Source organism: Equus quagga, chromosome 1, assembly GCF_021613505.1.
Source record: "Equus quagga isolate Etosha38 chromosome 1, UCLA_HA_Equagga_1.0, whole genome shotgun sequence".
In the NCBI taxonomy this organism is placed as follows: Eukaryota; Metazoa; Chordata; class Mammalia; order Perissodactyla; family Equidae; genus Equus; species Equus quagga.
The window spans coordinates 75,934,631-75,955,959 of record NC_060267.1 but is presented as its reverse complement, the minus strand read 5'-3'; the positions used below and the strand labels follow the sequence as shown (position 1 = coordinate 75,955,959).

Below are 21,329 nucleotides of genomic sequence, written 5' to 3'. Positions count from 1 at the left end.
GGAACATGCACTTACAGTCGTGAGCAGAAATGGATTTATGCCTGCCACGTGTCAGGTACTCTGCTAAGGCCTTTCTATGCATCTGTAACCCTCAAAGCTGCCTGGTGGGCGTAGGTAGTGTGACCTCCACTTTACAAATGAGGAAAGGGATTCAGAAGTTAAGCAGCCTGCCTAAGGTCATGGCTAGTACGTGAGGGAGCCAGGGTTCCAATTTAGGCATATCTGACTCCAGAACCCATTGGCGTGACCACTAGATTGCACGTTGAAAGGGGTCCGTGTCACAAGACATAGCGCAGTGGAGAACCTGGGAGAAGAGGGAAGATGTCCTAAAGGATGTCAGTCTTGAAGGGCACCCCAGTCATAGGGCTTAGCCTGGGAGCAGGAAAGGACGGGGAACAGGGACCGGAGCTCGAGGTGGCGGAGGGTAGGGAATGTGGGGGGAGTCACTGAAGATGGAAGTAGTAGCCTGCATTTTTTGATTCCATGTCTCTCCTCCCTCTCTCCTCCTCACACCTCTCTACTTGGTATTGACTAGATGCCTCTGTGCCCTGCCCAGTGCCAGGCACAGGGGAAACCACAGGTGAGAAGCACATGGACAGGCGCATATGGTGTATGCTGTGGTGCCAATAGTCAGGGAGGGCTCTGGCGTGGACCCTGAGCTGGGGTGGCATTTAGATGGGCAGAGGGATAAGGGGCATTCTTGGTAGCAGGCCCGTGAACCATGGACTGAAGGCTACTGTGGGGAGTTAGACTGGTGGTTTGAGGAGCATGGCATGAGCCTTCAGGTGCCACATACAAGAGCTTGGCTTTGACCCAGCAGAGGCTGCACCCAGCCAAGGATAAGCGACTTGACATTAATTCCCAAGTGTCAGGCAGTGAGGATACGGGTCACGAGCTGTGGTCTCAGAGCTGCATGGGCCCCAGAAGTCATCTTAACCAAAAAAGCTGCCAATAGGTCTGTGGGCTGGATTTGACCTACCCAGTGTTTCCAGTAAATTATTGAGCAAACTTAAGAGTGGGGAGGGCTCTGGCCCCCATCTTTGGGCCCAGGAGCCTGAAGTTGTAGGTAAGGTTGCCTTTGAATTATGTTCCCAGATGAAACAAAAATATGAGGACCACTGTTGTAGTGTGACCTCCTCATAGAGCAAGAAGGGACCTGTCCTTGGTCCCAGCAAGGCAGGGCACGGAACCCCGTCTCCAGGCTCTTTCGGCCATGGATGCTGAGCTGCCAACCATTTACTTCTGGGACCGTGGAGGAGAGTGAGGAAGACATCAGTTTCCCAGCAAATGCACCTCTAAGATCTGAGCTGGCACTAGGGGGATTTGCCCCGTTACCAACAAAGGATACGGAAGAAACTTTTCAATCTTTTAAAACATTTAATAATGTCCATGTTCCCTAAGGCTGGCCCTCTTCCTCGCTCCGCTTTTTCTGGCTTCAAGCCTTCACCCCAGGTTTCCACATTAAATCAGAGGGGCCATTAGGTGGGGACACTCATCAGGTGCAGTCAGGGGCAACTTCGTCCCTGTGACCACGGGAGGGCACAGGCTGGAGCTCAGCTGCCAGGTCGGAGGCCAAGCTGCCAATGGGTGTGTTGCCGTCAGGTTACCTGGAGATAGGATTTCCTCGGTCTTCCGAGTGGCTGGGCAGGACCTGGGGGAAGAATACAGGCCCCCAGGCCAGAGTCCTCTGGCCAGGAGCAGCCTGGCAGGAGTTCTAAATCCCCTCCCGATTGTCCTTGTGTGCTAGAAGAATCTTCTTTGCTCTCTGTGCCATGTCATGAAAAGGACTGAGAAGCACTGAATTGAGAGGATGAAAGAGCTGCAGCCACAGGCTGTTCGGTCAGAGCACCATTCCTACACACTCAAAGCTAGGGGGCAGGGGGCTGTAAGGCAGTGCTTCAGAAGAGTCGACCAAAAACACCCAGTCATCTGTCTATCCATCCACCTATCCATCCACCTGTCCATCCATCCATCCATCCACCCATCCACCCATCCATCCATCCTCCCATCCTTTCACTCGCCACATATTTATTGCACACTCACTATGCTCTAGGCACCATGCTGGATGCTATAGAGAGGGTGTTGAACAAGACACCCTCAGAGGGGCAGATGCCTGGTGGGTTTGGGAGATGGAGGCCCAGGTCTGAAACAGACCACCCCCCCTCCCAAAGCTGCCCATCCGACATAAGCAACATTTAGGAAAAGGACACTGGCTAGAGAGGTGGCCTGAAAGGCTGGTGGGGAGGTAGACATGGCCTCCCCATGGCCAAAGGTCAGTGGACGATGGAAATGGTCTGGTCGGCCACAGCAAAGACTGGGAAGAGTGGCCCCAGGAAGGCGGCGTGGTGAGTGTGGAGCACCGTGCCCGAGGCTGGCTCGTAGAATAGCAGCTCCTGCGCCTGCAAGTCCAGCAGCACGCCCAGCTGGGCCGGGCAACGCAGCAGCCTCAGGGGCTCGTGCTGCCCATTGTGCGAGAAACAGAATTCTTGGTCGTAGCGGGAGAAGACCCAGGAGAAGGCATTGTGGCCCAGACGAGAGTCACTGCCAGAACCCTTCCGAGGCAGCTGGACTAAAGCCACGCCCACCTTGTAGGCACAGCTGTTCTGGACGTTCACCGTCCAAGCATGCAGCCCAGCCTGGAAGGAGGTGGCAGCCAGGGCGTTAGGCCAGTGGTCAAAGCGCTCCAGGCCATCTGCACAGGCCTTGGACTTCTTGGCATTGAAAGTCAGGGTCCTTCGATCGTCCGACAATTGCAGCAAGGGGCTGGCAGTCCTCTCATCAATACGCACGTCCTCTGTGCCTGCCAGAAAGAATTCTCAGTTGCCCAAGGTCCACCCTCAGCCATAACCTGGTCCTGCCAGGTAGCAAAGGGCTTCCTCCCCACACCCCTCACTGGCAGTGTGACCTCAGACAAGCCATTTACTCTCTCTGTGCCTTGGTTTCCTCATCTGTAAAATGGGGATCAAAATAGGACTTATCACAGGGTGGTCGTGAGGATCAAATGAGATGATACACATCATGTGCCTGGCTTATAATAAGTGCTCAATAAATTCTGGCCATGACAACAGTAGTTATTATTAGTCCAGGCCCCTCACCTGTAACCTCTGAGAGAAATAAGGCCCAGAGAGGAGAAGTGAGTTGCCCAAGGTCACACAGTGAGTTGGTGGCAGGGTCACTGTTTGTTCCTACGGCTGGCACTGATCAGACTGCATTCCACTTGGGCATATCTGCAGCCTCAAGATCAGACTTGTCTGACGGCGGGGGACACGGCCCCTGGAAGCCAGGAAGCATCACATACATAGTTTCCAACCGCCAGCACATCAGGCACTGATACTAGACTCTCGAGTACAGACATGCTATAGCTTGTACCAGAATTGTAAGGATAACACGCAGTGGGGAGGGTTAAAAGTGAGAAAAATTCAATCCATTAACCTAACCTTTCTGTGAATTGTGTAAAGACCACAACTGGGCGTATGGAAACTTCCATCCAGGTTGGGGGAAGCCTGCTTTGAGAACCTCCACGCTGAGTGGAAATTCCTGGAGGCTGGAGACTGTGTCACGTTTGCCTCAGCAGCCCCAGCATACAGCACAAGGCCAGGCCCACAGTCAACCCGAGTCCATGTTTGTTAAGTGAATAAGTGAGGCAAATCGAGGCAGCTCAATTCTCGCTCCAGATCTTCTCCAGTTGGCCATCAATTATATCTTCTTAAAGAGAAACTAGGTTTCCAAGAGAGAATACTGAGCTGTCCCACTAGGGCAGGACATAAGGACGTGATTTACAGGAACAAGGTTTATCCTAGACCCGACCACAGAGCACACTGGTCTGGAAATGGGAAGGACTCGGCTCAGCTGCCCCAGGCCTGTCCAGAGCCTCAGGTCTACCGACAAGCCTGCACTCGGCCTCACTGGTTGCTAACGCTCCCCTCCCAGATACACTAGTCCCTACTGTGACCCAGCAGCAAACCCCAGTCAGAAGCCCAGTTCCTCCAACTGGTGCCAGGTTCCAGCAGCTCCTCACCTGAGAGGGAATGGAGAACCGCTGTCGCCCAGAGTTGAGTCAGTAGTGGGCTGAGAGTGCACTTCTCATTAAAGTTCAGCTTTTCTGACTCCTGGGGATCCAAAATGCCCTCTGCTTCCTCAGTCCTTGTGCAGGGGAAAAAAAAAATAGAGATTCAGGAAGGTTCTAGAAATGTATCTGGATTGACACAGGGTGATGGGAGGGGGATAGATGTAAAACCTTCTTCCCAGGAGGGTGACACTAGGATTGGCAGCCAGGCGCCACATAAGAACGCAAAAGGGAAGGTGGGCATTCCTCCTGTGCCCCCCACCCAGGAGCCTTAATTCTAGCAATGCAGATGATTCACAGGGAGGTAAATACTTGGGGCCAGTATTAGAACTCTGAGTCGGTCTGCTCTGCAGGGGAAGAAACTCGCCAGTGTCTCTCAGTAATAGTAGCAGAGCTGGCACTAGGACCTGCGCCTCTGAAACCCTGTGCATCTTTCACTCCACCATCCTGCTCAGAGAAAATCTTGCCTCCCTCCAAAACCTCTACTCTTAACACGCAAACATGCAAACACCCGGATCACATGGCAAGGGCCTATTCATTATCACCTCAGCCCTAAATTCCCCTGGGCTCCCAATAACTACCTCTCTTCAGCTAGAAGGGGGACTGGGTTTGGTTGAAGAGGGAATTTGGGAACATAAGTTGCCTAAGAGGAGAGAATTGCCATTTTTTAAGCAGCCAGGCTGTGGACCTGCTGTTTTCTATACAGAATCTCACATAATCTTTGCCATAACTTGGGAGGTGGTCGTTATTCCATTTGACAGGAGAGAACAGAGATGTGGAGTAGGCATACAGTTCAAAGGGGAGCTGGATTCACGTCCTGCCTCCACGTAGGACAAACCCAGGCTGGAGTCCGGGCACCATTCGACATAATTTTTCCCATAACCTGAAGTGAAACCTCAAAGGGGTGTAGGGCAAAGCGAAGATTCCCCACAGAGCTTTGCAGACTTCTGAGCTGGGTTCGGAGAAAGAACTCGCCCACTGCCTCTAACCCTGAAGATGGCTGGAGATCAGGCAGCGGTTTGGAGAGCACACACTCTCTTCCCCACATCTCCCAGCTCTGCTCATAAATAAGGAGGGGAGAGAGGGTGGGGCATGTCTCCTCACGGATGCGAGCTCTTTGCAAGACTGTCCCAGACTGTCCTGGCTTGGGAGGAAGGAGGTGAACAGAACCTCCGAAAAGCCAAGAGCGAGCTCTGGTAACAAAGGCTCTTTGTGGTCAGGACAAGAGAGAGCCTGTTGCATCTTCTCAAAGCACTGAGGCTGGGTCTGGAGGAGCCCCAGCCATCAGGTGGGGAGGAAAGAGGAGCCGATGTTGGCGGTCCTAAGCCATCCCAGGGCAAATGTGAGGTCAACTGTAGACACTAGACACTAGAGAACCAGCTGGTCCAGCTACCTCGTGGCACAGAAAAGAAAACTCGTGACCCCAAAGGAGTGGGAGTGAAATGGGGCTCGGACACAGCAGGGCCCTGGCTGGGATCAGAATGCCCGGGCTGTTGCTGCGGACCTGGAAACAACATGGGAGCCGACAAGGAATTTCTCAGACAAGTGAGTTCCCAGCTAGAAGGGGCTTGACAAGTTTTGAACACAGTACTTTGAGAGTACACACCCTCAGTCTAAAGGCACAAAGAACTGCAAACAAATCCTGAACTCTACTGGTAGGTTTGCCAATAGTTACACGGGTTTCGCAATTCTCAAACAACTTTGTGTACGTTGTAGGATTGAACAAATGAATAAATACATCGCCGTTGTTGGGAGCCAGAGTTCACACTGTGAGAGAAGAAAGATACAAACAGAGAATGGGGGAAGGCAAAGGAAAACCCCTGCGGTGTATGACTGGAATTAGAAGTTGGGATACAAACTCATGAATTAAAAAACGACACACGCACACTTCCTAGCTCTGTCTCCTGTCCACTGAGAGGCCTGGAAGCAAGGCCACATCAGTAGCAATGAGCACACCCAATGCCCAGATTTGTTTTTCAATACTACTCCTCCCTAAAAGGAGCCCGGGCTCCCTGGAGAAATAGCTGATTCCAGGCCTGAGACAGGAAAAGAAAAAGTTGAACCTGGGATATCTTGTTGTGCCACAAAGCAAGAAAGTGCTCAAAGAGTGATGGGGACCTGTTGAAAGGACAGAAGATTCCTCTTGAAGGGGCTCTTAGTGGCCAAATCTGGGCTAGTTTAAAGATCAAAATGAACAGTAGCAATGACAGATTATGAAGCACTGAAAAAAATTCACTGGTTACTACTTGATAAGAATCCATGAGTCTACATCCATACTAAATAAGTGAGTGAAGAAACAAGCAAATAAATGAATAATTCAGGCAGGAATAAGGAATGGATGCTCAAACTATTGGATGAAAGTTCGAAGGTAAATAGGCTGTTTACACAGAAAGTATCTCCTCAGATTGCTTATTCATCACGAAAGGGAAGATGTAACATCATAATGAAGAAACCTGGTAGGCACCACTTTACCCACGTGATCGAAATCAACATCGCTGACAATGGGACCAAGCGATACCACGTGCCCCCTGATGGGATGGACTGAGGGCACACTGCTTATGAGATATTCCTGCCAAAAATGCATAACGTGAGTCTAACCATGACGCAACATCAGGGAAACCCAAATTAAGAGATATTCTATAAAACAATGGGCCTGACTCTTTAAAAATGTTTAGGAAAAAAAAAAAAGCCCAAGGAACAATTCCAGATGAAAAAAGACCTGATGGATCAGGGGAAATAATCCAAACACTGTTAAGAACATTTTTAGCACAATTGGCAACACGTGAACACGGACTGTATGTTATAGTATTATATAGATCTCCTGAATTTAATACTTATACTGTGGTTATGGAAGAGAATGTCTTTGTTCTTAGGCGATACATGCTGAAGTGTTTAGGGATAAAAGGTCATGCTGTCTGCAACTTACTCTCAACTAGGTCAGAAAAAATAAGCTTTTTATATCTACGCTTGATAGGAAGAAAGAGACAGAGTGAGATGGAGAGCAAATGTGGGAAAATGTGAATCAGTATTTCTAGGTGAAGTTCATTATACTATTTTTGCAGCTCTTCTATAAGTTTGAAATATTTAAAAACAAAAAATTAAAGATCCAAAATTTTTCCAAAACTCATAGCAGCTTGATATCGAGGACAGACTATATTAGAGGAAGATGATGAAGATAAAGGAGAAAGAGGAGACTAGCAGAAGGTGGGAAGATCATAAGAGGGAAAAGGAGGAACAAGCCAAGCACACATTAAAAGGAGACAGTAGGGGCCAGCCCGGTGGCGCAGCAGTTAAGTGTGCACGTTCTGCTTTGGCAGCCCGGGGTTCGCCGGTTCAGATCCCGGGTGCGGACATGGCACCGCTTGGCAAGTATGGACGCTTGGCAGGCATCCCACATATAAAGTAGAGGAAGATGGGCACAGATGTTAGCTCAGGGCCAGTCTTCCTCAGCAAAAAGAGGAGGAATGGCAGCAGATGTTAGCTCAGGGCTAATCTTCCTCAAAAAAAAAAAAAAAAAGGAGACAGGAAACTAAATTTGGGTGCATCCATACTGTGGAATACTTCACAGACTTTCCAAAAAGTGAGGTAAATCTAAATGTACTGATGCGGAAAGATTCAAAGATCGAACTGCAAGCATAAAATGATCCCATCTGTGTTTAAAAACTTTTTAAAGAAGCAAAAAACTCCCACACACTCTCCTATGACTATATATAGGTAAGTCCACAAGACACACATCTAACTGTGAAAACTCATCACCTCTAGGGAATGATGGGAAAGGGAGGACAGAGACACATTTTACATTTTAAGCGGTTTTATATTGGTGGAGTTGTTTTTTTCTTCCTCTCATGCGCACATAGTGCTATTGAAGCTTAAATACAAAAATTAATAAGAAGAATGAATTGTGCGCCTCAGCTGCAGCTCTGGTATCCTGCACAGGTGTAAGAATTTAATTTCTCGGCTTGGCAAATGATATCCTCTCGGCCACTTCCTCAGGCTCTTGGCTCTCAGCCATTCAGGACCAGGTAGGGCCTGATGAAATTCTTTTATGGTGGCATAATTAAAATGCAAATTTTGAGTGGTGAAAATTCGAGTTCATGCTGACTTAAGTTTCAAGGATTCTTTCGTCAGAGAAAGGGGTAGTGAGGTAGAGAATACAGTACGGGTCAGGTGTCAGGTGTGGGTCCACATCCCAGCTCTGGGGCTTAGCAAGTCCCCTCCCCTCCTTGCGCCTCAGCATGCTCATTTGTCGGTGGGGGTGGTAGACCCTTCCAACAGGTGACTGTGCACTATTTAATAGGATAACATTTAAGAAAGCCAGTGGCAGGCGCCTATCAATAAGTCCTTTCACTGCCCTTCCACATGGGTCTAAAGCAGTTCTCCAAGCTAGGGGCAGGATGGTGCCCGTCCATGCAGGCTGGCTCCAGGGAAGCTGCTTAGCTGCATGCCCTGAGCTTTATCCCAGGAGCGGCGGGGCCTGAATGCAACGGACTAGGTGGAGGTCTAAGGGCCATGGTTCCCATGACTGTCCAAGCAAATTACGGGGCCATACTCACCTCTCAAAGATCTCCTGCTCCTTCTGCTGTGAGAAAAGAAAACAGAGTCAGGTTGGCACCAGAAACCCAGCAGGCAGTCAAGACTTGAATATATTCCACTGGCGTGGAGGGCTCATGCAGACTCTAGAATAAAACATTGGACTCCTTCTCTAAGACCCAGCACAAAGCTTTATGGGTTCTTCTTGGCATCCCTCCCCCACCCCACACTCAGAATGAATCACTGTGTCCCCTGGGCCCAGGGAATCCTGACTTTCCCCCAACTACACTTCAGGACAAGCACACATGTACCCAGGATTTCACCCCCATTGAGACTGTCAGCTCCTAGATGGCTGGGACTCTTCCCGAATCTTCTATCGTGACTGTCCCAGTGTCTGGGACACAGTGTCCTCTGTACACAGAAGCTGTGTGACTCAATGAATGCACAATCTAGGGCAGTCGTGGAAACTGCCCTACTTGAACTGCAGTGGGACAGCTCAGGTGTTCCACATTCTCATTTCTCTGCCTGGCATATTTATTCAGATGTCACACATCTTAAAACGGCAGGTACCTGCATATCTATGCAAAATACTTTGAAAGGATAGGTACCTAAATATTAATCACGGCAATTTCCGGGTGGTAGGATTAAGGATGAGCTCCGAATTTTCATACTGGACCCTTCTCAGGTCCCCTGAGTGCAGAGTTCTCGCTGCGTGATTCTGAACTCCCTCCTCCTCCCCACTTCCTTTAACATAGCTGCTACTCTTATCTTTCCGGCATCAGCTTCTAAGGCACTTCATCCAGGAAGCCTTCCCTGACCACCACTCACGGCAGGCCTGGATTGTGGGGTCCCCCACTCCCAGTGATGTCCTCTACCATGGGACATAGCCCTCCATACCTTAATTATCAGTTTATGCGTTGGTCTGCTCCCTAAGGCCGAGTCACTGACAGCTGTATCCTATAACTCCACCCCCACAGCACAGTGCTTAGCAGAGAGTAGGCACTCAGTAAATATTTGCTCATTGTTGAAAGAACAGTTACCAGCTACAAAAAAACAAAAATCTGTCTAATTTTATTCCCCTGCCTCATCTGTGCTCCAAATGATCCTTTTCCGCCTACCTCCTACCGATAAACATGCTGGATGTATTCAGACTTTTGGGGAGACTGGCCAGCTGGTCGTGCCCTGACCCTTGCCTGACTTACAATCAGCTGGAGGTCGTCCAGATGGGTGAGCATGTCCACCAGGCTGGTGCGGATGGTGTCGAGCTTCTGCAGCGCATCGGCCCAGTGTGCTCGCTGTGTCAGGATGCTCTGGTGGGCCCGCTCCTCTTCGCCATGCACCTGTTCCAGCAAGCGCTGCTCCTCGCTCTCGCACAGACTCCTCACCAGACCCAGCCGCTGGATGACCAGTTCCCGTGCTGCACTGGCCGTGCTCTGACAAGGGATAAAACAAGGAGTCAGGTCCCGGCAAAGCCCCAGTCAGGATTAGAAGGGTTTGGGCTCAGTCAGGAGTGCTGAGATTGATTAGCAATGTCTGCCATAGGCACAGGAATGGGAGTAATACAGTTTAAGCCATCCCAGCCCTAAGATTTCCCATATATGGTTTAAGGTAAAGAAATTTACAATCCAGACATCCAGGCCATATCTCATGGAACCAGGATCACAGAATGGAAGAGCTGGGCAGGGCTTAAAGATCAACCAGAATCATCTGCTTATTTCACAATTGGGAAACCCAAGGCCAACAGACCAAGGTTAGAAAATCATAGAATTGCAGAGCAGAAAGCCCTCAAAAGTCATCCCTATCAACAGGGTGAGTACCAACAGTAGTCCAGTTGATATTCCAATCACGTCTGAGAACAAAAAGCTCATTACCTCCTAAATCTGTCCATTCCATGGTAAAATTCTCACCTGTCACATAGGAGGCCTGAAATCAATTCTCAGTCAATTAAGTTAACACATCTCTCCTACCAACCAGCATAGTGTATGGCACACAGTAGGTAATCAAATATTTACCAAATGACTGAATGGGAAAGTTTTTTCCAACTTAGTCAAAAATCTCTTGGTAGCACTCACATGCCATGTCACTGGCAGAGCTGGGACTAGAAGCCAGTTATCTCTCTCTCTCTGTTTTTTTTTTTTTTTGCTTGAGGAAGACTAGCCCTGAGCTAACATTTGCGCCATTCTTTCTCTATTTTGTATGTGGGTCACCGCCACAGCATGGCTTGGTGAGTGCTGTAGGTCCCCACCTGGGTTCCAAACCCATGAACTGAGGCTGCTAAGGCAGAGCGTGCTGAACTTAACCACTACACCACTGGGGTGGCCCCAAGAACCCAGTTCTCTTGACTTGCAGTCCAACACAATTCCCCTACACCAGTGCCATCTGGTAACCAACCCCCCACAAAGGTGTCTGTTGCATGAAGCATCTGCACTCTTGCCAGACAAGTGAGAGGAGAACTGTCTCCTTCAGGCCAGAAGGTCACGGAGAGCCAGCAACTTTCCCTGTTTCCTGCCCCTGAAGACCTGCTTTGTACTGTGCAGGGGACAATTATCCCACAGGTTGCACAACGGGGAAGAGACAGTGGCTAAGTGAATGGCCCAGTGAACCCAGAAGTTCAAACTCCAACTTCAGTGTTCTCATGAGGCAACATAACATGGTGGTTAGGAAATCAGGCTGAAGAGACAGACCCTAGCCTTAAATCTCAGCTGTTCCACTTACTGGCTGTGGAACTTTGTGCATCTCACTTATCTTCCTTATGCCTCAGCTTTCGAATCTGTCAAATGAGGATAATAACAGTACCTACCTCCTAAGTCTGTTGTGAGGATGAAACAAGCGAACACATCTAAAGCAAACAGAGCAAAGCCCCGCACACACGTGCTCAACCACATGAGCTCCCGCTCTTCTCTCTGTCCCACCTTGATGCCTTCCCCACAGGGATTGGGCTCTGCAGCCACGTTTGCACTGTGTGATCAGGATTAAGAACAGACCCTGACCCCAGATGTGTCAGATTCTCCCTGACTGGAAGACGGCAGGCAATTTCAACACGTTTCTTGAGTCATTCTCAGAAGAGAACAGCAGAGGAAAAAAAGAAAACTTCCCTTTCCAAAAGATAGGACAGAATAAACTAAAAACCCTCCTAGAACAAAACACAGAAAGGCTGGAAAAATAGCCCAAGCATCCTTTTAAAAGTGTAGCTGCTCTGGCGGCTAAGTAAAGGAAATCCCCTGGAGTCCAAACGTAGAAAGGAAACTGAAAACCAGTGTAATCAAGAGCTGAGGACTCAAGTGCCCTGGGTGGGACTTGTAATTTACTTTAGAATTTTATACTCATCTAAACCATCATAAAAAAAATGAGAGTACAATAAAGACACCTCTAATCAAAAAGGGAATATTTAATATGAATGGGGGAACTTACTAAAAGATATACTTTAAAATACTGGACAACATGTAAGACCAGTGGGGTTATTGGGTTAAAGCATGCTTATGGTGCTTGTATTTTTCAGGTTGACTCATTTTAGACATTGTTAAATATTCATGTTAAAATTTTAAGGGTAGCAAAAGTAGACCATAAATAGAATGTCTAACTTTCAAACTCATACGGGGAAAAAGAGGGAGGAAAGGAAGAAAGAAAAGGAAGGAAGAAAAAAAGCACAGAAAAAGCAGACTACATACAAAACATAAAATTAAATGACAGCTATAAATCCAATATATCAGCAATCACAATAGTGATAAATTGATTAAACTCTCTAATTAAAAGGCAGGGATTATCAGATTGGATCTGTTAAAAGGGAAACAAAACTCAGTTATAAGACACACCTAATGCATGAGAACATAGAAAAGTTGAAAGTAAAAGGAAATAAAACAATATATCAGGAACATATTTGCTGACATAGGAATGAATAAAGGGCAAATTAGACTTTTAAGGCAAAAAAAGAATTCCTGGGCATAAAAGGTCATTATAAAGTGACAAAAGGAATGGTTTGCCAAGAATATATAACAAATCTAATTATACACATTTAATAAATAGCACCAAGATATACAAAGAATAATTAGCAGAATTATGAGGAAAAATAAACAAACCTAGAGCATGATATGAAAACGTAAATTCCCTTTGCCAGTAATCAATAAATCCAGCAGATAAAAAATTAGTAAGTATAGAGAAGATTTGAACCAATTAATAAGCTTAATTAATAGACATATATAGGACCCTATACATTTTTGCAAGTGAATGTGAAACATTCACCTAAATTGACTATATTTTAGGGCATGACACAAGCCTCAATGAATTTCAAACAACTGATATCATACAGACTACAATGCAGTTCAGTTAGAAATCAGTAAAAATAATGATAATTTGAAAAGTAAAACCATACATTTGGAGATTCAAAAGCATATTTCTAATAACTCATAGTAAAAGAACAAATCACAATGGAAATTTAAAAATACTTATAACTGAATGAAAACACTACATCATAATCGTGGGATGTACTTCTATCAGTACCTAGAAGAAAATATATCCTTAAATGTCTGCCTTGAGAAAGAAGACTAAAATTAACAGACTGTGTTCAACTCAGGAAGTTCAAAAAAACGATGCATATCGGAAAAAAATTAGAAGAAAAAAATTACAAAAATAAGAGGAAATAATAATGAAATGAAAAAGATCCCAAAGAGAGGATCAAAATACTAAAAGCTAGTTCTCTGAACAGACTAACAAGGAGCCGGCCTGGTGGTGTAGTGGTTAACTTCGCATGCTCAGCTCCGGCTGCTGGGGTTCGCAGGTTCAGATCCCCGATGCAGACCTACACACCACTCATCAAGCCATGCTGTGGCAGCATCCCACATACAAAGTAGAGGAAGACTGGCACCAATGTTAGCTCAGGGCCAATCTTCCTCATCAAAAAAATAAATAAATAAAATAATTAAATGTTTTAAAAAGACTAACAAAATAGACAAATCTGTGGCAATTTTGATCAAGATTAAGAACAACTTTATGCCATTAAATTTAAAAACAGACAGATAATTTTTCCAGAAAAAGTTTACCGAAACCAAAGAGAAAAGAACAGGAATAATCCTATAATCATAGTGGAAAATGAATCAGTCGTTAAAAATCTACCAAGAAAAACAGTGCCAAGCCCAGACAGTTTCACAGGAGGTGTCACCAAACATTCAAGGCACAGATGATTCCAATTCATACACACTCCTCCAGTGACAATAAAGAATTCTGTTTCCTAACTCATTGAATTAGGGTTATATAACCTCAAGATAAAATCTGATAAGGATTATACAGGAAGTGAAATTCATAGGCTAATCTCACTCCTGAGCATAAATGCAAAAATCCTTCTTAAAAAACCCTGAACTAAGATTAGCAATCCAAACCGGGAAAATACATACAACAATAATACAAAGGGCAGGAGGGTGAGGGCGTGGCTATAAAAGGCAATCACAAGGGAGCCTTATGATGGAACTGTTCTGTCTCTTGATTTTGGTGGCAGTCACACAAATCTATACACGTGATAAAACTACCTAGAATGAGACACATAAATAAATGCACGTAAGACTGGCGAAATCTGAACAAGGTGGGTTGTATCAATGCCAATTTCCTGGTTATGATATTGTCCTAAAGTTAGGAAAGATGTTACCATTGGGGAGAAGTGGATGAAGGGCGTAGGGAATATCACCATGTAATCATTGCTTACCGCTGTATGTGAGTTTACAATTATCTAAAAATTAAAAGTTAAAAAAAAATACCTTATGATCAAGTTGGTTTGGGCTTCCCCAGGAATTCCAGGATAGTTTAGCATGAGAAACTCTCAATGTATTACCACATTAACAGATTGATAGAGAACAAAACATATCTATAAACTGACAAATGGCATCAAGAACTGACAGCAGGGGCTGGCCCCGTGGCCGAGTGGTTAAGTTCACGCGCTCCGCTGCAGGCGGCCCAGTGTTTCGTTGGTTCGAATCCTGGTGCGGACATGGCACTGCTCATCAAACCACGCTGAGGCAGCGTCCCACATGCCACAACTAGAAGGACCCACAACGAGGAATATACAACTATGTACCAGGGGGCTTTGGGGAGAAAAAGGAAAAAAATAAAATCTTTAAAAAAAAAAAAAAGAACTGACAGCAGAGGTGATTATGGAAAATAGAAGCAATCAGAAGAGAAATTCCGCAAGCTCTGCCCATCCCCTACTGTGGACCTCCACCTGTGCCCACACATGCTGCCTTCTCTGTTTCTGTGGATGAAATGCCCATGCTCTCATCTATGGCCAGCACCCCCACTTGTTGACCAGATCCCATGTCCTTTGCTGTACCTGATTTCCCCCTTTCTCTTGCATCATTAATTTCCCCCTTTCTACTAGACAATTCTCATCAGTACACATACATAGAGTAATTTCTCCCATTTTAAAAAACAAAACACAAAACCCTCTTGATCCCGTGTCCCCCTCCACTATCATCCCATTTCTCAGCTCCCTTTTACAGCAAGGCTCCTCAAGAGTTGCCAGTGTCAACTATCCCAAATTGTCCTTCTATTCTCTCTGAAACCCACTCAAATCAGGGCTTCACCCCACCACTCTACAAAACTCCTCTTGTCAGGATCTCCAGTGCTGTGCATGTTTCTAAATCCAATGGTCCATGTGCACGTACCGTGGCGGGGGAAGGAGGGAGAGAATGGGCAGAAAGAAATTCATAGCCCCTGCCTGTGAAGGGCATACTTGAGAGTGAAGATGGAGCAGTGGCAATGAGTCAACTGAATAAAGGATCAGCAGTGGGGTGCAGCAGAAGGAGCACTGGCTGGGGAGTCAGAAGGTCCAGATCATAGAACTGACTCTGCCAGAGGCTGGTGGACCTTGGGCAAGTCAGTTAACCTCTATGGGACCCATTTCCCCATCTGTAAACAGGGATGTTACTGCCACCTACTGCATAAGATTGTCATAAAGAATACTCAATGTGAAAGTCCCTAGGTTCTTTTATAATTTGAGAGCTAAGCACAAAATAATTAGACGGTAGAAGAATGCAACCCTTGCTGATCCCTTGCCCCAAGAAAGGCATTTTCTAGCAGAGTCTTTGCATCCAGTGTGGTACTGGGAATAGTACGCTCTGCCCAGAAGGTAGAACCGAGGCTCAGAGAGATGGGAAACCATCCTCCTGGGCATCCAGCTGTGCTAGTAGCACAATGAGTCTGTGAGGTTGGGAAGGGACCCCAGACTGGCCCAAGGCCTTAAGACCAGGGTCTTATCCTAGGAGGGAGCCCCGGGTAGGGGGAAAGGGGAAGAATTACCTACCACTGCTCTCTGGTTCTTCCCTGGCAGGACCTCGGCCACATACTTGGTGATGCCAGCACTCTGTAACTGCAGTCTCTCACACTGGTCCACAATCTTGTTCTGCAACAAAAACAATACCCATGGCATCTTGATCCAAGTTAAACCATTCACTCCATTCCAAGGGCTTTTTCCCTTTGACCCCACCTCAGCCACCCACTCCCATGGTCATATCCCAGACCTCATCATTACTGCAAACTATAGCACCTCCAAAACCTTCATTTCAAAGACCTCACACCTGCCTACCACTTCCCACCCTTCTAGATCACTAACTCTAGTATTTTCATTCCACCAATTCTTCAGTTTGGTTGGAGGCGCCAATACATTACCCTTACCACTTTTCACTATCCATCCTCCTCTTTTGTGGCCTTACTTCCCTCTTTATCCTGAAATCTCATGGCCCATCATCATAAGCACTTTCTTGTATACTCTCCATCCTCCTTCAGACCCAGCTCCCTCACTCTTCACACCTGCATCTATGCGGAAGAAATTGGCTTCTCAAACAACTCTTCCCAAGTTGTCCCCATTCACTAAACAGCACCATCCACAGTCAACCTCATTACCCAGACCAAAACCCCAGCAGTGACCCTCCAACCCCACAGCTAACCCATCAGCGAGTCCTATCAGCCTCATCTCCAAAGTCTCTCTCTCTCCTCTGGACGCCTCTGATGGCCTCCACTCCTGCTGTTCCACCCAGATCACCACTGACTCACAGGAACCACTGTTAGAACCTCCTAACTGGGCTTCCATTATTCTTGACCCCTACGATCAGGCCCTGATACCTTTGGTAAGGAAATCAGATCACATCATGTCCTGGCTCAAAACCCTTCAATGGCTTTCCAAAACACCCACAGTGAGCAGAGAGCAAGCTTCTTACCTTAGCCAACAACGCCCTACCTGATGTGACTCTGCTTATCTCCCCAGTGTCACCTCCTACCACTCTCCACACTGGCCTTCTTTCTGTTCTATAAACATACCAAACTTGTCCTGACCTCAGTGCCTTTGCATGTGTTGTTTCTTCTGTCACCAGCAGTCTTCTCCCATATATATGTATATACACACACAAGTCTTGTGTCCCCATTCCATTCAGATGTCACCTCTTCAGAGGACTTCCCTGACCATTCCCACACTCCCTTCCCTTATTTTGCTTATTTTTCTCCCTTGCACTGATCACTCTCTGACTGTATGTCACGTGTGTGTTTACTTTTTTTGTATCTGTCCCCCACCACTGGAACACAAGCACCATGACTTTGACCAATTATTCTATGTCCCACCACCTAGAAGAGAAAGTCCTACACACAGAAGGCCCTGAGTAAATGGAATGAATGAACACCCACTTCCTTGACCACAAGACGTTCAGCAGTTCACAGCCCCCAAAGCAGTGAGCACTGCCCGTGAGAGCAGGGGAGCGTTTTAGCAAAGCAGCGGCTGAGGTCCACAGAGCAGTGACCTGCTCAAGGAGACATGGTCGGGCCCCTGCTCGTCTACTCCATTTCTCCAGGTAACAACTGGAGCCCTTCCAAGCAGCAGCCCCTCCACGATTTCCCCTAAGAGCTTCGCCCCAGTTCCATCTGCCAAAAGGCAACTCAGCTGCCTCTTCCAGGAAGCCCTTGCAAATCCTCCCCCCTTCCCCTCCCCCACCCCAGTTAGGAATTAGTCCTATACTTCAACCAATACAAAATGACAGAATTGAGTTGACTGGAAGGATCACCATATACCACAGGACCCAGGGAAGTGAGACTAGCTTCTGGAAAGCCACAGGGCAGGAATCCAGAAGAGAGAAGTTGTTGAACTCACGTCGTGCTGTTTTTGCCCAGTTCAGTAAGAATCTTGCCCTGGGGCAAAATTTCTTTGCTGGTAAGAGGAATAGGGAAAGGAGTGTTCAAAAGCCAAAATCTACTCAAAATTGGAGGAAGAGAAGGCAAAACATACCTCCATCGAGGCAAGGGAGATGAACATGCTTAGGGCCTCACGAGGGTTCCGGGAAGGCGCCCTGAGCAGGGTGGGTCCCTAAACAGGCCTGTCACCCCACCCCATCCACCACTCAGATTCAGCCCTAATGGCAACTTTTTTTTTTTAAAGGTTTTCATTAAATTCTCACTCCCATTAGCATCACTTCCTCCCTCCAACCACTGAAGCAAAGAGGTGGTTTCCTCTGGCCTAGTCAATGACTGTCCTGGTCCAGCCCCTGAACATGAGGAACCTTAGAGCAGTTACTTACTGCCCTTTTCTGGGCCTCGGTTTCCTCATCTGTAAAATGAAGGCAGGACCTTGGTCCAGATGGAATGAGATGATGGATATTTAAGTCCTTTGGGACTTGCAAAGTTTCTATCCATTATGCAAGATTATGTGACATTATCCAAGTTTATTTTCATCCTCACTGTTGTGGATGGTGGTGACAGCTAAGACCAACCAAGAGCTTTCAAGTGTTGCTAATAACTGAATCCCTCCTGGCTCCAGCCCCCCACTCCCACCCCCTTCAGAGGTGTTTATTACAGTCCAATCTGAGTAGGCAAGTCCCCAGAGAGGCTCACAGCTGGGCAGAACTCCTCCGGGGAGAGGCTGGGAGAATCAGGCTGTTTAATCAAATTGCAAGGAACTCCCCAGGGGCTAGGGTGGAAGGAGGCAGGAAGCCCCAGGGTGACTTCCACTCTCCATCTCAGCAGCCCAAGGGAGGAGTGGCGACAGGAAGGTGACCAGCCTGGAGCCAAGCTGAAGTGGAGGTGGGGAGAAACCCTAGGTGAGGGCTTCCCGCAGGAACCTCCCTATCGTCCCCGCCCCCTCCGCTCACCGGGTGAAACCGGCTGGAGGTGCAGTCAAGGCCAGTCGTGAAAGGGAAAAGAAATCACCTCTCCGGGAAGCCTGAAGGGTGGACGAGGGGGAGGGGCTTCGAGCCGAGGGGCCGAGGAGCGAGGCAGGGCCGGGTTTACCAGAGGTCAGCTTCCGCCGGGGCGGGAGTTGGGGCACACTTTGTACGAGCAGCTGGAGCAGCGGAGCCCTTTACTGCCCAAGGCCAGGTCCGGTTCTCAGCCGCGTCAACAGAGCAACGGAGGAGGAGGGGGCGGCTGGATCGGGCACCATGTGATAGGCTAAACAGCATCTCACCCTTTCTCTTATTTACACGGCACAACTCTAACAAATGCGCGCTATTATTAGCCCCAAACTACAGATGAGGATGCTGAGGCTCAGAGTTGCGAGGAGCACGGACGCAGGCGGGATTCGAACTCGCGTCGCCCTGACTCCAGCGGCCACACCCTTAACCGCTTCGTTCGACAGCCAGTGCCACTGCCGAGCTGGGCTCGTCGCCCTGCTGCCAGGTCCGCCCGGGGCCCTGCCAGGTCTCGCTCGGCGCGCCTCCCCCACTCCCGCGGCGCGCCCTCCCTCCGAGCCCCCGCCTTCCGGCGCCCACCCGCTCACCCGCAGCTCCTCGGCGCGTTCCTCGGCCCGGCGGATGCGGTGCCCCCGGCAGCGGCCGGCCAGCCCCGCGCAGGCGGCGCACACGAGCCGCCGCTCGGAGCAGCAGAACCAGCGCAGGGGCTGGTCGTGCTCAGGGCACAGCGGCCTGGGTTCGGATCCCGACCCCGATCCCGATCCCGATCCCGGCCCCGGCCCCGGCCCCGGCCCCGGCCCGGCGCTCTCCGCGGCCATGGTAGAGCGCCCGGCGCCGCGCGCCCCACCTGTCGCAGGTGGCTGCGGGGCGGGGCCTCCGTGACTCCGCCCCCGGGTCCGGCCCCGCGTCCCCGCGTCCCCGCGCCCCCGCGCGGGCCAGCGTGCTTCCTCCCGCCCAGCCTCGCCACTCCGGGGGGCGCCCGCCCAGACCCCGGCCCGGGTCCCGCCGGCTTCAGCAGTCCTTTTGATTTTTTGTTGAATTAAATCGCGTTGTGTGTGTGTGTGTGTGTGTGTGTGTTTTATAACAAACGTGAAACACCAGCTGTTAATGCGACCGTGGGAAACTTAATTGAGCACTTACTAAGTGCCAGGTTTTTGCTCAGCGCTCTATAAGCATCCTTATCATGTAATACTGGCAACAACCCTTTCTGAGAGGCGGCTGTAGACGAGCAGGTTGAAGCTAGGTCTGGTGTCAGACTGCCTGGGCTCCTGTCCCATTTAGCTGGTCCCTGGCAGAGTACCCTCGAGGGCCTCGGCTGTAAAATGAGAGTGCTCCTATGATCCCCATTTTTATCGAGGTTAAGTGGCTTGCCAGGGATCACAGTTACTAATTGGTAGCGATGAGATTGGAACCCAGGCTGTTTGATTTATGGTTAATAGGATTAATAATTTTTAAATTGCAGATTAAGGCCCGATGAGGAATATCTGTGTTAGGCTGATTTCCCCAAAGTACATCCAAATTTTAATTTGAAAATTTTTTTAAGCTAATATTGGAAAAACTAATGCACGTTTGTAGAAGAAAATAGAATATGCAAATAAGCATGTAGATGGAAAAAACACCTCCCCAGAAAAAAACACTACTAATATGCACCTGAGCTGTCGTGTGGCTTTTATTCCTAGGATGTGATCGCTCAGTCTAAACCCAGATTGAACCTTCTGCTGGGGCTCCAGTCCAGTCCGCCTGGGCATACGAGGAGAGCGCTGCTCCTTAGCCCCCAAACTCCACTTTAGGAGGTCTTGGCAGAGGGCTGGGAAGAGGATTCACCCAAAAGGAGAAGGGGTCAGGCCTTGGGTGTCATCAGACTTGGACCCTTGTGAGAGCAAAATCCAAAGGAGAAACATCGCTACATCCTGTCGGCACCAGGCGCCTCTCCCTGGAGGCCTCTCCAAGCAACATCTGCACAAAGGGAAGAGAAACCTTGCTTTCTCTCAGCCCCTACAGCTTCAGCCCCAGAGCTACACCACGCACAGCTATGGGACCTTGGTCAGAGTGTTTAGTTCCTCTGTGCCTCAGTGTCCTCATCTCTAAAATGGGGTGATAATAGTATCTATCTCTTAGGGCTGCTTCAAGGATTAAATGACGTCTTGTCTGCAAAGTGCTTAGCTTGGGTGTGTAGCACACACTAGGGGCTAATAAATGTTTTATTATACGTGTAAGGATCTGTAAATATATTTATAGCAGATTTTCAGAATGTAAATTTTGTGAGGTTCTCTGGCAAGGGGATGCAGTGTTCCTGGCATCAAAAGACATTTCTAGGGGCCGGCCCGGTGGCACAGCAGTTAAGTGTGCACATTCCACTTTGCCAGCCCAGGGTTCGCCGGTTTGGATCCTGGGTGTGGACATGGCACCACTTGACAAGCCATGCCGTGGTAGGCATCCCACATATAAAGCAGTGGAAGATGGGTACAGATGTTAGCTCAGGGCCAATCTTCTTCAGCAAAAAGAGGAGGATTGGCTGCAGATGTTAGCTCAGGGCTAATCTTCCTCAGGGGAAAAAAAAAAGACATTTCTTGTACATTCCA

General features: G+C 48.3%; 1 protein-coding gene across 2 annotated transcripts; it reads right to left on the bottom strand.

Moving 5' to 3' along the window:
* Positions 1 to 1,357: 1,357 nt before the first annotated feature.
* Positions 1,358 to 19,639, bottom strand: BSPRY (B-box and SPRY domain containing). Of its 2 annotated transcripts, none has more exons than XM_046680027.1 (6): positions 19,335 to 19,639; positions 15,882 to 15,980; positions 9,799 to 10,029; positions 8,620 to 8,642; positions 4,019 to 4,143; positions 1,358 to 2,800 (listed from the first exon to the last, which is right to left on the bottom strand). In XM_046680027.1, exons 1-6 carry the CDS (start codon positions 19,563 to 19,565, stop codon positions 2,274 to 2,276), a joined length of 1,236 nt encoding a protein of 411 aa, XP_046535983.1. In that variant the 5' UTR covers positions 19,566 to 19,639; the 3' UTR covers positions 1,358 to 2,273. The 2 variants fall into 2 exon arrangements, with proteins under 2 accessions (XP_046535983.1, XP_046535974.1); XM_046680018.1 differs by having other exon boundaries at positions 8,620 to 8,645; positions 19,335 to 19,580.
* Between the last annotated feature and the right edge of the window lie 1,690 nt (positions 19,640 to 21,329).